The sequence below is a fragment of the Argopecten irradians genome, chromosome 9, assembly GCF_041381155.1.
Source record: "Argopecten irradians isolate NY chromosome 9, Ai_NY, whole genome shotgun sequence".
NCBI lineage: Eukaryota > Metazoa > Mollusca > Bivalvia > Pectinida > Pectinidae > Argopecten > Argopecten irradians.
The window spans coordinates 23,828,937-23,845,055 of NC_091142.1; the positions used below are offsets into that span (position 1 = coordinate 23,828,937).

At 33.3% G+C, this 16,119-nt stretch overlaps 1 protein-coding gene across 5 annotated transcripts; it reads right to left on the reverse strand.

Moving 5' to 3' along the window:
- Positions 1 to 1,056: 1,056 nt before the first annotated feature.
- LOC138331826 (peroxisomal sarcosine oxidase-like) lies at positions 1,057 to 15,619 on the reverse strand. Of its 5 annotated transcripts, none has more exons than XM_069279644.1 (9): positions 15,305 to 15,619; positions 14,219 to 14,324; positions 12,987 to 13,141; positions 11,656 to 11,869; positions 9,628 to 9,810; positions 6,417 to 6,563; positions 5,545 to 5,694; positions 2,905 to 2,980; positions 1,057 to 2,404 (listed from the first exon to the last, which is right to left on the reverse strand). In XM_069279644.1, exons 2-9 carry the CDS (start codon positions 14,321 to 14,323, stop codon positions 2,280 to 2,282), a joined length of 1,155 nt encoding a protein of 384 aa, XP_069135745.1. In that variant the 5' UTR covers position 14,324; positions 15,305 to 15,619; the 3' UTR covers positions 1,057 to 2,279. The 5 variants fall into 5 exon arrangements, with proteins under 5 accessions (XP_069135745.1, XP_069135747.1, XP_069135746.1 ...); XM_069279646.1 differs by lacking the exon at positions 15,305 to 15,619 and adding an exon at positions 14,785 to 15,206; XM_069279645.1 differs by lacking the exon at positions 15,305 to 15,619 and adding an exon at positions 14,781 to 15,206.
- Between the last annotated feature and the right edge of the window lie 500 nt (positions 15,620 to 16,119).

The following is a 16,119-nucleotide window of genomic DNA, read 5'->3' on the forward strand; positions in this document are numbered from 1 at the left end:
TCCAGATTTTTAAATGACACTAGCAAAGAAAACTAGAACACTGACACGTCAGAAAGGGCCCCGCTATGTGTCTGACGTGCTTAGGTGGAAAAGTAGTATTTTGACAACGAATTCTTCCGTGTTAGCTATATGTTGCTAATAAATAATTAATGTCAACATTAATTGGGAAACCGATGATGGTACATTATTATAATTCTTTGGAAAAAGTCTTCCAAGTATTTAACTTGAATCCTGATTCCAAGCTAACATTACATTAAGAGCATACAATTAACTCAAATACCCCTTTTAAACAAGGTAAACCTCATAGTTTGCTGAAGAAACACATAACAAATGTGAAAGGAAGGGAATAAAGGTCTTGCTCAAATATTTTAATCATGTAAAAGTTTTTTTTCCATAAGAGTTGTATCTGCAAATAAACTCTGTGGAATGGTATATCTTTTCTTTGTCTCTGGAAAAACTTACTTCAGGATAAATTCTGAAAAAAAATATCAAGTTAGATGAAACTGTTCTAAGTGAATATTGTATACTAGTTCATAGTAAATGTTATTTCTTACCCATCACATAAGATCTACAAATATTTGCTTGTTAAATTTGACCTTGACCTTTGACTTAGTAACCTTGGCCCATGACCTTACCTTTGGACAGTCAACTCCTTGTTTAATTCTGAACAACTTTGCATCATAATGTTATATCAAAATGTTTATCAGTTAAGAGCAACAACATTGTGATTTTTTAAAATGTTAAAATCCAAGATGGCCGATTTTTTAATTTAATTTCAGCCTGAAAAATTACCAAGCAGATCTAGGATGGATGGGGAATCATCATGTAAAATATGGGGAAAATACTCCACTCCCTTCCATCATTAATGTGCAAAAGAAAAAAAACGGACAGACGGACGGACGGACAGACAGACGGACAACCTGATTACTATAGGGCACCCGCATCTCGATGCGGGGCCCTAATTACGAAAATTAACTAACTCGAGGATGATATACATGATAAACAATAGCCGATTACATTGTGGAACCTTAATATGAAAACCATACACACATAATATAATGATTATAACCATATAACAATTTATTAAGTATACCCATATTACAGTAGAAAATATCGATATAACAGTATAATAATTATACGCATATAATAGTAAAATAATCATACCCATATAACAGTTACCATATAACAGTAAAACAGATGATAATCATATAACAGCATAATAAACATACCAGTGTTCTCCCTTTAGGATTTTTTTCCCGCTTTGACCGGCTGACCCTAAAAGTTATTGCTCCTGACTGAAAGTTACTGGTCCTTACTAAGTTACAATTCATCCTATTCATCCGTTTAGCTTATATAATTACTAGCAAAGTTATAGTTTTATTAACAAAATATATCTGCATATGCGGATAAGTATCGTAGGTTTTCAGCAAAGTTGAGTGAAAACCAGAATATTACGAAAATTTGTTTTGTAGAATTTGAACTTTGACCTTACTACAATTCTACTGCCATTTTTGTTTTGTACAGTTTATCTTCTATCTGGACTAAAAGTTCTCGGTCAAAAGACAGGCTACGTGGTAAAAATTGGCTGCCCGACTATAAAGTTGCTGGTCAGGGCCATAAAACAGAATGATAACCATACCCATATAACAATACAATAATCATTCCTGTATAAAAGTATAATAATAAACAGCTGGCTTATTTCTTTGTTATTTAAGCATTAAATCACAAATGTTGGTATATACAAATGTAGCCTCTACTAATGCTTTGTGGATTATAAATAAATCTAGAAAATTGCCCGCTGACACATCACACAATAAATAGATTTTCAACGACTTAAGAGTTACCTCCTCTCACCCATCCCATGATTGATTTATTGGCTGGTTAGTCCCTTCGAAATGATATTATGCTAGAGATCAAAAGTTCAAAATACCAAGTGAATCAGAAAAAAAGTGTAAGATAAAAAATAATACGATTGTATTTTGAATGGATTGTAGAAAATATAAATATATTTTTCGATTATTTTATACCAAGTTAATAAAAAACATTATGAACCTCTCCTTATTTGAATCGTTACAATGAATATTCAATGAATGTGTTTCCTTTTGTATTGCTTGGGTTACAAAACGAATTTCATAAAATCCTTGATAGAACAATCTTATTAGAAAGATACACATGGAATCTGATTACAACCATGCCCACATAATTATATTTCAAACACATCCTTATACTATATATTTTGTGTATTAAATTTAACTCATTCTTGCAATAAGTTTGCATATCTATAATTTCGATGACTTGTGAAATCGATCTATTCTGAAAGGCGACATATCGTATGACGGTTTCCTGTTCATAACCAGTTCACAAAGTAGTTTTCCTACTACCGGAGCCAGCTTGAATCCATGTCCTGAAAGAAGTAATTTATTAATTAATTAGATTATGAATTTCAGGTAATCAAGATCAAACCTTTCGGTCAATATAAAAGCTATGAAAAAAGGGAAATGCACATGCTTGGTTAAAGATGCTCCACCGCCGACAGAACATAAACGGTACTCATCATTTCAACTATAATTGTGTTTAATCGTGTGTATATATGACTAATTAACACACACAAAATAATTTTGCTTTACGTGTATGCGCAATCAGTACTTCATTCCATAAATGTCACAGTGGCAGATAATTTTATATGGATGCAATTCATTAAAGAAAAAAATAGAAGCTCGAACGTTTCAATAGTGTAAAAAACAAACTTTTTTGCAACTGAAGTAAAATACCTAATCTTCTGCTTCTTCGGTGGAGCATCTTTAAACAATATGCATTTTACACGTTTGCTGAAACAAGTTGAATACAGAGAATAGTGTGGCCCAATTAATGACTCTTTTAATTGTGTAACTAATAAATACTTACCTGAAAATCCAGCTCCAATGACGATATTTCTCATTGTTGGATGTCTGTCCAAAATACAGTTATGGTCTGGCGTCACCTAGAAGGAACACATTTGTAAAAAGAGTAAAACAATGATCAATTCACAATCCTACCACTAAAAGCAATAAATGAATAAAGTATCAAATACGTGTACAAACATTATGATCAATTCACAATCTTACCACTAAAAGCAATAATTAATAAAGTATCAAAATACATGTACCAATATTATGATCAAATCACAATCCTACCGCTAAAAGCAATAATTAATAAAGTATCAAAATAGCAACATTATGATCAATTCACAATCCTACCGCTTAAAGCAATACAATAAAGTAATAAAGTATATACTAAATAATACTGCATATCATCCTCATTTTCATAAAATATTGGCAGTAGCGCCTCCGACATTGCAATATACCACATAAATAGACAGTTTAAGACCTATATACTTTACATAAACAATACAGGTGTCCCGAACCCATGGTATATAATGCAAACAGTGTGTTCTTGTATGAACTATTTTGCTTACGATTGAGCTCAACAATTATCTAGTTAATTGGTCTTCTTTAATCCTATACACATCTTCAATGAAGGGTCTTAATCCTATACATATCTACAAGGTAAGATTTATTGCATAAGTTTGCAACTGCGAGTTTGAACTCGTGATGGCCGAGAAATCATCTATGGTGACTGAACTTTTTCCACTACCTATCTAAGTGCTGGTCAGGCTGCAACACTTATAAAACATTTACCAGAAATAATTAAAGCACGAAATTCCTTTATAGTGAATAGTCGATCAAAGAAAACCAGTCTAAATGCGTTCATTGGCCTTCCAAAAGTTCTCACATATTAATACGACGGTCAAGTTTTGCTTAGTTTCCCAGTTCTGACCATTAAAGTAAAGAAAAGTTGAAAGCATCGAAAGCGAGGCTGTGTGGAAATGTAACCACATACATAGTGAGTCGGGAGGACGTTTTAGAATTCCCATACTTTAATTAATTTCTTCGTACGTACGCAGACAGATTTTGACGAGATATTTTATTTTTCCATTTCATAAGAAATTATACTGGCTACATTCACACCATTTTTACCGACTTTAGCCATCCTTGCCCGACTGTTCACTTTAAGACAAAACGTCGCCCTTCTAACGCTTTGGAGGATCGTGTAAGAATAGTGTTACATGACCAAACAAACGTTTATGTGTGGTGTTCCGATGACTTATATGATGTGAACACTGTTATCAGACAAATAGCCAGGCAGAGTAAATTCATGTACACAAAGATGTAGTATCGCTAAATATGTACCCGATATTGTGGGAATATGAGATTGATGGATAGATGTAGATGTTAAAGCTGGCAATGCAAGTTAAAAACATGAAATTAAAAAAAAAAGATAACGAAATATTTTTTTCGAAAATTGTTTCTGAGACATCCCCTAGTTATGACAGTGCGGTATCTAAGGAAGTGGCAGCCATTTTTCTTTTGCTCTGCTTAGTAACCTTCACTGGCCAACCCCCTATATAAAGCACGGGACACTTGACACACGTGTGTCATTCTAAACATGTCTTGTCTCAGATACACATGCCCCGATATTGCAAATAACAATGTCAAATTGAAAATAAACACTGCACTCACCTGACAATATTTCATTGAAGTAATAGATGAATGTGTTGTCATCTATATCCCAACATATGTCCAATACGAACTAATAAAACACTTCAATATACACTAGGTTTTACACGTGCATGTATATCGACACGTGTGTGTCCTTGATAGTTGTCGCTCTTTCGGGTCAGGTACTATAGTCACGTGTATATGGTCAGTTGAGTGCATCGAGTACGATGATATACGTGGAGATATGTGGACGGATTATTGTTTGGATTTCTATTCACTTGCGTTGAAATTTTATTTTGAGAAACATCTAAATGACAACTTAGAGGAGTTGACATGTTTTCTTGCTAAAACAAGTCCCATATCGTTTTACAGGTGAGGGTTTTGTTTACCTATTTGTAGGTGATATATACTGTGGACTGCTAGGTGTATAAGTACATGAATGAGCGCACGTGTGTCGATTCACGCGCTTTATATAGGGGTCGGTGAGTCGTCGGAATGTAAAACAAAAATGGCTGTCCTCAACCGGGGAATGTCTCATAAACGATTCTTGAAATTCGAGTACACTTATTTAAAAAAAATCATTTTAATAATTTTAACTTGCATTGTCAGCTTTAACGTACGCAATATTATACATTTGATGTCATTTGCGTGTTTTTAATGCATGGCGAATATCAGGTAGTGTGACATGAAATGTAGTTACTTGGAGTAACAATGATGGTAATAATTGCAATAATACAAACAGGTTTGAATAATGTATGCAAATTAAGATGAAACTGTGTACTTGAAATAGATGTGTAATGAACTATATAGTCGTGCGAAAATATAATAAATAGAAAAAAGTATTCAAATGTCGATTACAGCACTGTTGAGTATACACTATGCTCTAGCATAACAATGGACCGTGATGACTTGATCTCATTACTCTTTGCCTACCGTTAACGTCAAACTTCACGCATTAAAACATCACTGGTTGTGTAACAGTATTATTCCATAACTAATATCATACCGTATATATACAGGATTCTACGATAGCAGGAACTGGTTCCAACAGAGGAAAATTATTCTCCACACATGCGCTTGTCTTCTTCAGTACCCAGGATTCATCTACGTCATCTCTGTTGTCAGGATCAACTTCCGGTCCGAGGTGATAGCAAAACTAATGGAATTAATGACATAAAATGCTTAAATTAAAACATCAATACTTCCTCCTTAAACCTAAGGGTGAATGGAAAAGGTCCATTCCTGGTTAGACATGACAATGAAAGTTAAAAATGTTAATATAAAGATAAAACATATTTCAAATGCTTTGCATGTGAACCTTGTACATCATTTCTAAAGGGCTAATTTTTCTCTAGTGCACCTAGATAACACCCCCCCCCCCCCCCCCCCCCAAAAAAAAAAAAAAAAAAAAAAAAAACATGCAGAAAGAATAACAAATACAAACAGCAAAAAAGAAAGTTACAAAGATAGAGTAGCACATTTTCAACATATCATAACCAGAAGAGTTTCGATCAATAAAGAATTTAAAGAGAAAATATGTTGTTTGCATATATTTCCTAATTCTGACTTAAGTTAATAAAATATCAATAAAAACAGTTTGATATTAATACATGTATATCTGGAAAGAATACAGAACAATATTGATTTCTTCAAAACGTCATCTTCTGATTTAGAACTTTTGCCAAACGTATTGATGTAAGATCCATATTCAGCACGGTGTACACAATGATATTGGAAGCACTTCTTAAAGTCTAAACATTTTGTTGGAAATGAAAATAATAGTATAAAAAATCATTATTTCATGAATTTGGATTTTAGAAGGGATAGATACAGTCTTTTGAAAGTTGTATTTTAACATGAAACCTTTAACCTTATTACCTTAAACAGACCTGGATATTCGTGACATGGAATTCCATAATAGTGATTGTGTCTACTGCCAAATTCTTGTATAATGACTGGGAAGTTGTCTACACCGTATGTGCCTGGGATCTTCTCCTTCCAGTAGAACACGCCAACACGTACTGCCTATACAAGATCAATCAATACATACTTCTTATTGTGTAATATTCACCAGTTTTACATTACAGGAGCGATACAAAGGCGAAGTTTCGAAATTTGCACACGCCTCGATTTCTTTCAAATTTTGCAGTGTTAAGGTCTAGGTTCATCACGACTATGTGTGTGAATTTTTTTTTATCTTTTGCCTTTTCATAAATTGGCATTAAGAGCCGAAAATTATGATTTCTAAGATATAGCAAGTAGGCCCCTTGTGTCGACTTTTCGAACTTATTTTTTTTTAATATTAATGCTAATGAAAAAGGATTCATTGTTTATTCGATACAAATATGTCAATTTATTTAACAGGATAAAAGCATTAGGCATGTCAATTTTTATATAATTACAAGAACTCCAATGAAGTAGAAAACATTACAAATATTGTTATTTACAGTTAAAAATATTAATAATACATATATGTAATTAGGTGAAGTTATCAAGTCCCATAACTCTTGCCAAAATTGACGGATTTTGACCAGTATGAAACCCATCCGATATCTCATTAATATAAAGCAATAAACTAAATTTGGATGAAATTGGACAATTATAAAGTTATCGAGCGGAATTAATGGATTTATCTGTTTTGATGATTTAAAAGTCCTGTAACTCTTGCAAATATTGACGGATTTTGACCAGCATTTAATCTATTTGGGATCGTATTTATATAACAAATATACCACATTTGGTTGAAATCGGACAATAAATACTAAAGTTAATGCACGGAAACCTTCTCCCGGTTTCCGACGTCGACGCCGACATAGTGATACATATGCGTGCATGGCAGACAATACAATAATAATGTACATTTCCAAACACTGAAATGCAGCCATTGAGATTTGTCTGAAATAATTAATATTTGTTCTTAGTGTCTTTAAATTCATAATTGACCATGCATTCCATAATGATACAACACATATACATATTATAAGATTAGTGCATTTATATTCTTGAATTTCTTAACAGTACAACAATGTTCGATAACTAGATATGCACTTGGTTGAAAAAGAACTGAAATAAAAAAACGCTGAAAAAGGAGTAGATTATCTTTTCGTCCTATGTGGAAAACAGTTTTTGAAATAAAAACAACCTTACAACCTCTCGAAGGCTATAATCCTAGTTCCGACCAATCAGACGCGTTTATTTCTTTATCATAGCAACTAAGTATTTCACATGTTAATATCTTATGATCACCCAAACATATCAATTTGTGTTTTATTATATTCAGCATAGCTCGTAATCGATAAATATGCCAATTTTCACTTGCATCTAATTATATTCAAATTTCAAACAATCAGTGGAATCCATTTTGTTACCATGGCTATATCTTTTAACAAGATGAAATGAGATGGCATAGAACAATTTTTCGTTTTTCTTTACTTTCCAAAAAATACATGATCAGGAAAATTTCCACTAAAAATTTAAAGAAATCGCTAAGACGTAAAGTGATCGTTCTATTCAAATGCTTTTTGCATTAAAAATGTCCCATATAGTTTTTGTAGGTAATTTTAATGGAAAATGAACACGAATATTTCAGACTCTTTGGGCCTTTAAATTTGGACTGAGTGCTAAGCAACAACATAAGATACAACTTTTTTAGACTCTGGTGTGTCTCGGTCACGGGACAGAACTCAGAACCTTTCTCACAGGGGTGAAGGCTCATCTAATGGGGCAAAAAATGAGGCAGTATTCAGGATGATATTAGTGGAAGGAAGTCAGTTTGGATGAAGAGAAATAAACGAGATTCTAAAGGAGGGGTATCACTTTGGGCCATTTTATGGCCACTCATTGATAAGTAAATAAGTTTTGCATGAAGATATATTAGGGTCAGTTGCATATTGTATACTACTCAGAATATCCGATTTTTTCTGCGCTCATGGTAATTTCAGAGGTCAAAGGTCTGAGGGTGTAAATTCACAAATTCATTATTTGAGGAATTATTTAAAAATTAGAATATAGATATTTTTTTTGCAGATTTTGCCTGCAAATATTAGATTTGTGAAGAACAGTTAAGAAAACTGATGAAAAATTCCAAAAGTATTCACAGCGACCTAGCTAAGTATTTCTATCTTAGCATTAAAAACTTATTCAAAAAAAATATATTTGCTGAAAACTAGGATTTTTCAAAGATTTGATAGCTTGAAATTGATGTTTAGTACTGCATAATGATCTTGACATGATCTGCTGAAGATGATTACATCCTAGGGTCACATTTGCTAGGTCACGTGCATGAATTAGGTCATATTCAATGAATGGTATCATCTGCCCATAAGCATATACTGTTTTCCCATGCTTAAAGCAGGATTATAAATTATTAAGACTTGTTTAATGAGCTTAATTTCAAGCAATGCCTTCACAGAACTTAGATGCTAGAATAATCTCGTGACTTTGGCAAACAATATCATGTATTAAGATATAGTGGTCAGCATAAGAGAGGATTATCTTATTGTTATTAATTGGTCTGTAGTGATAGGAAAATTTTCCTTGGAAAGAAACCTTTTCTATGATATTTGAGACAGAAATCCAATATGGTTTGATCTATGTAGCCACTAGAATTGCGATCCCAAATTTAGTCGCCTTTTCCGATCATAACATCATATTGCAGTGTTGCTTAATATTTTCTCTTATAACAAACTTAAACAGCTTAAACACTTGCTTTAAACATGAAAAATCCAGAAGATACTTAATTCACAAACAATAGCATTCATTGAATGTGACCTGATTTATACACGTGACCCAGAAAATATGACCTTGGATGTAATTATCTAAAGCAGATCGTGACAAAATACAAATCAAGTGCTAAACAATACTCTTAGCTTTGAAATGGTGGACAAATTAAAATATTTTCATCTCAATAACCGTGAAATAATATTCCAAATTTAGTCGCCTTTCACAATCATGCAGTGGGGCAGTAGGCATAATTCTAGCATCCTACATCAGTGAAGGCGTTGCTTTAAATTAAGCTCATAAAACAAGTCTCAATTATTATTATTTAAAATTGGTTAGAAATTAATGAATATCAATAGAATGTATTTACCTTTAGTGGTAACTGTACACCAAGGGTAGGTAACACTTTGGTGGCCCAGGGTCCTACCGTCAGTACCAGGTTCCGGCCTCGATAACTACCGTTGTTTGTTTTCACTATCACAATGTCCCCTGGAAGTACATCAACCACAGGCTCATTGTCCCGAAGTGTACCTCCATTTTTGACGAATTCTTTCTACAACAAAATGACAAATATTCAATGAGATGAAATTAGTTTTACCTCAATAAACATTATTACAAATCCAAACTAAATTGCTAATTATTAAGAAAATTGATATTGCTAAAATATTATATTAAGCTTTATATTATTTAGTCAAATGCTGTCTCTCTGTTTAAATTTGTACTACTTTTCTTAGTTTCTCCACTTTATTAGATTTTTAACATATTTTATATGCCTAAAGTGTTTCTATGTGTATCCTTATTGTCCCAAGGAGTGTACCCATCGAATATTATTTATATTGAGATGTACTCTGGTTTGGATTGCTTTAATGGACGAGTATAACGTGTGTATTGTAAGAAGAAAGGGGGTTATATTGCCGAAATTGATTGGAAAAAAACCCTGTATTTTACAATAGTTCTTTCATTTAACGCTTCTTACACTGCTGAACTGTTGAAATAACTACTTATCGCATAGAATGTCATCTACCTTCTGTTGGACAACAAGCGATATCTTCGGAATTCTATCATTTGTCACACACGAAGAGCGGGGACCTGTGACATGAGTTTCCGACGATGATGAAAAGTGCTCGGATTCATTTTTGTATTTTATTGCAAGAGTATAAGTGTTTTCGTACTTTCGCGTTTGTTTTCAACAAATTTTAATTCAAGAAATGGAAAAACGGGAAAAAGGAATCATTGTAAATAATGCTGTTAGCCATTTTTCGCGCGCGACATTTTTGCAAATTTTGCATTCCAAATAAATTCTCTAAAGTTGATTTCTGCGAATTAATATCTATATCACTATATTGATATGAATTTTCATTTAATTTTCAATCCGGGAATGCTAATCTTATCGAATGTCCCGACTAATTAAAGCTAATGAGTTTGACTTATGAAGAAAAACATGTAATCAAATTATCTAGTGTATAAAAACAAGAGGACATCTTTGTCGTTATATTATACACAAGTTGTCTAGAAAATCATAAAATGAATGTAACTTTAACATGATTAAACAAATCTCCAAAGTTTTATTTTGTCATTTTGACAAGCCTTGACAAGGAAATATCAATACCTCCAGACGAAGCATCATTACTCAAATGACCTCCATTCTATTTGAACGAATTTTGGTGTCAATTTAAGACATATTCAATTTACTACATAACGAATATACCGCTCATGTGAGTACCGCAAATTCAAATCACAAGATAATTTTACTCGACAAAATATGGATAAATTAAAATATTATTAGTATGTGTCTAAATTCAGTCAGTTAAAATACACACGGAATTTTAATGGTCCATCAAAAAGGTTAATTACGCGGAAAAAAGTGTTGGGATTTTAACTAAAAAAGGCCTTTTTGAATGTTCGCGATCTAATTTTCAGTGTATATGTTATTCAGCCATTTTCGCGTTTATAGCACCGTCCCGCGAAATCACTAATCTATATTTTAAACAAGAAGCCGGCAAAGTGATGCGCAGAGACGAGTTTTTACGTGACGAACTTTACGGAGCCATATTTTGACCATTTTTTATGCAACCGAGACTTTGTGGAATTGTCAACATTTTTTACCATCAATCGCTGTACAAAAAATAGCGCTCTATCATCAACGCGAAAATAACTACCTATACAGTAGTCACTCATTGCATATCACAGTTACCTCCCTTGCAGGTAGGCACCCATTTTGACGTCATTATTTTGTGATCGAAATTAACGTCGTTTTCTTAAAAAACAAGTATGACGTTGCTCTTGGAAACACATGACGTCACAATTAATAGCTACCGCAAGAACAGATAAATTTGTAATATGGTAATGAAATTGCAAAAAAATGTGCATTTGATGTTTAGTCTGAAACTAGTGTTACCTGAAAGGCCGCTAGTGACTTGTCCGAAAACAGAATTCCACCACTTTGGTCCTCGACAGCTACAGTATCCGAGGGGTAACGGAGCATGGGGTACTTCTCCCGAAGAGCACTCGAATCCAGTGACGTAAAGGACATAGAATGCTTACGTAGTGACTTTGGTACATCTGTCATAAAGGGTTCACCCTCCGTACCACAGAAGAGAATTCCAGTCCGTCTAACATCACAACATGGAAGTCATATACATGTAACCACATGGATGTTATTAACAATCGTTGATAAAAGATTAATGCCGTTATCGATTTTAACGGATGTCAAAGTAATAATGATGTATCAATGAAACACTAGCTTTAATATTTGTTTTTCAAAATAATAATCATAAAAAAACATTTTATCCAGTTCTTCATAAACATCATACATATCTTGGTTAGTAGCCACTTTTGCCCTTCAATAAACCAATCGGGATCCTATGACATCACGAGACTGCATAATCGATTGAATTATCATTATCAATGAAAATAAATAAATATTAAAAATGCTCCACCGCTGACAAATGGTATTTTTTCACTATCAAAAAAAGAAGCAGACGATTTAGTATTTTTCTTCAGTGACAAAAGTTACTTACTTTACACCATTACGAAAAAAATCCGTGGCACTATATCCTATATGGAATGATGTACTGATTGTGCATGCATCAAAGGCGAAATAAATTATTTTATATTATTTTTTTGTGTTGATTAGGCATAAATAGACACGATTCAACACCAATTATTGTGCAAATGATAAATATCATTTATGCTCTGTCGGCGGTGGATCATCTTTAATGCTTTTCACAGCAATAGCAGCACAGTGATAATGTTATCTAGTTATACAATAGCGGTGTTAATCAAATGTTTTTGTATCTTTTAGGCAGATATCTATAACTACTTGGCGACTTGGCGAAGGGATGAAGTGTTAGTAGTATAATTTCTGACATTTTTACCACTTGCCAACCGCGACTTTGTACTGCAGTTTAAGTGAAACACAACAGAGAGACAGGAATAAAGTTGATATGTCTGGCAAGTGTTCTAATTGTCCACTACGAGATCCCATTATAAAGAAAGAAGAGTACTCTGGAAATTCGTTAGTTACAGAGAACCGCCAGGGGACAGAAGAAACACTCGTATAGCGAAACGAAACTTATGTTTTACCGCGTTTCACCAGACAATCGCGCGGATCGTTATATCTAAGGACACGCGAATCCATTATAATTAAATACTACGAATGGATTTAGAGGTAATTCGGCCTGCGTTCATTGTTAACTATATAAATATAACCATAGAGAGACACAATACCTGAAAAGAGGTGTACCACTGTCTCGTTGAAGGGTATTCCACAGCTTATAGGCCTCTGGCATCATTTCCGTAAAATGATCGCCTTCTGTTCCGTATGCCCTGCGGATTATTCGACTTTGTCCATGAGAACTTCCACGGGTGTGTGGCAAAGGAAACTAAAAATATGTATATCACAATAACATAACGATACATCAAATAGCAATATGGTATTATAGTGGAGCAGCTAAGCATAAATATAGTACAAAATCTGGAAAAGGCCGAAATTTTGTAAATGTTTCTTTATGACGTATGTTTTAATGAAAATATTGAGCCCAAATATCTACGGCCCTTAGTGGACGCCATAATGGTTTTGAATTATTAAGCTCTCCAATGAATACGAATGCATACTACACCACTATACCTGAACACACCAAGAGAATCATCTGGGGATATTTAAACTACATGTAAATCAATATTTATTCGTTGTGGGATAAATGACTTCAGGTAGAGATACTTTTCGTGATGGATATTTATCTTAACATCAGACCAGCAGACAGCTATAAATAGTGTCAAGACAATATTTTGACATTTCATTTGCTGTCTGTTTTAGCAATAGGTTAGTCAATCTCTTATTTGACAATATCATCAATACTTATATATATACGTAAATTAAAACGTTGTATTTAACCATATGAGTAAAATGTTATGGGGAATATCGTGGACCTACTGTCAAAACAACAGAGAAGGTGTCCGATTGATCATAGCAACGAGATATGAGCTGGATCATATCCGCAGAATGGCAGTAAGTGATCTAGCCAATCCCTGATGACTCGCTCTCATGAGCAGGTTTCAGTTAAAAATTAGATACGCCCAATGAACGTACGCCAAAAGATTATCACCAGGATCCGTGATTTTTTCGAATTCATTTTTGTATTCAATTTTATGTCCTTGAGATGTCATATACAGTGTTGCATGCTTCCTTCAATCTTCAAACAATTATACCGAATAATCTACCTTAGCCGCTCCATCATTTGGAAAAAAAAATTAAAAAAATGCCGTAAATGAAGCTTACACTGACATATGGTCTAATTGTGTTTATGACCAGAAACATCCGATCATATCTTATAACAGATATCAGGAGAAAAAAAAATCAATATTTTCAGGATTTTTTAACCTGTTTATTTCAATAGGGTTAATTGACTAATTTGAAAGAAATATTTATCAATTTTGATTTGTTAATATATTAATATAACCTGTTCTAGAAGTAATGTACGTTGATTATTTTTGACCAAATGATAAGCAGTTGAACAGCCCATTATTCCTGCTCCTACTACAATAGCATCGTACACCTGCTCCATCCTACAATAATAAAGCGACAGGCTGTTAGGCAGTTGGGCATGTTTGACTATTGAAGACGTACAAACAAGGCATAAAAATATAAGTCGATTACAGTCAAATAATACATATAGATAGTTTAACTTCGGTATACTCTAAATGTAGATATTTTCGCTACTTCAGCTTTAAAACTGTTTGCGATGTAATTTTTAACGCAGTTTAATTATTAAAAAAGTGAAACATTGCACTTGCTGATATATTTGCGCGAAAATTACCTCGTAGAGATTTAAAGCAAAAAAGTGAAAATTTCCACACCGCTAACACTTTAACACAGCAGTATCCTAACTACTGATATCACACTAAGAAATAATACGGCAAGCTAGATAACTATTAGATGAAGACATACATAAGATTGATTAACCATTCAAGTAGATTGTTGTGACAACAGGAGGCAAATGAAGATGATTTAACATATTTTACCAACGTTATATAACGCAGAGTAAATTGTCCCTGATGTTATATCAGCCGAAACAGATGCACATCCCTCACAAAGGCATATATTCACAACCCATTCATCGCTGAAGTTTCATAATAGACTATACTCCGATCTTACATTAAGAAGAGTTCAAATGTGTATTTAGGGGTGAATGAGTTTAATACGAATACAGTACACAAATGTTACATTTAACTGATAGATTATGTGTTTACGCAGCAGTTCCTATTTAACACCAGTCATATGCATCAGACCAGGAAGTCGGTAGTGAAGTGATGCTTAACGAGAAACTAGATATATATATATATATATCGAGACTTATATCTGGGAACATAGATAGACCCGAGGTCAATAATCAGCACAGTGTAAACAATAGGCGTTTCCTTTTCTGTAATAGTATCATTCTACAGCAAAATTTGATAAAACGAAGTATATTTAAACAAAAATATTCAGATATCAGTGATATATTTGTAATCTAATATATATATTATAACATCAAAATATTATTTACTTAGTGTTGCATTAGTTTTCCCAGTGTCGTCTGCTCCACTTAGTGACCTCACTTCCCACAAGCTGTCATATGGTCTTGTTGTTACACCTATTAAGTGATTGCGTCCTCTTGTTGTTTTAGCAATATATTTGTCGTCTGCTATTGTGTTGCCCAACTGATTTCTCTTTCTTGTAATGCTTGTTAAAATCCCAACGTAATTGAATGGAAACAGCCATATATAAAATCTGAAAGATATGAAAACTTCCGGTAGTGTTCGATTCACTATGTACTGAAATGCATATTTAGATTAAACTACTAGAGTACACAACAACCTAGAGGATAAATAGCCTAACCTACGGTCCACTGTGCATACTTAAAAAACGGAATTAAGTTCACCATCTGAGTATTAAATCCTGAAAATAGCATTAGCCTCTATAGAAAATACAATAATGTTTATAATGGCATACTAGATGTATGTATCTGGTTATTTCGTACAGACAAATTCACCACGGAAGTAAAGTGTCTAATGCGTATTGTCTTATTGTAAGTAATTTAAACCTTACTTCTGGGAAACTACGTGTTCTCTGTTGACCAATGACCTTTAATGACCTGTAATGACCTTGAAGCTGATAAGTGTAAATTGGGTCAACATCCATTCAATAAAGAAATGTTAAAGAAATATACTGTATTGTTGTTAATATTGGCGGGTTTTTAATTTCGCAGTCATCCAAATTCGCGAAATTTAATACCTCGAGAAATTTATAAAAAAAAAATCGTAGTTTTACGTATTATAACCTGTCGTAGGAATGACGATTAAAAAGGCTACAACGATTATT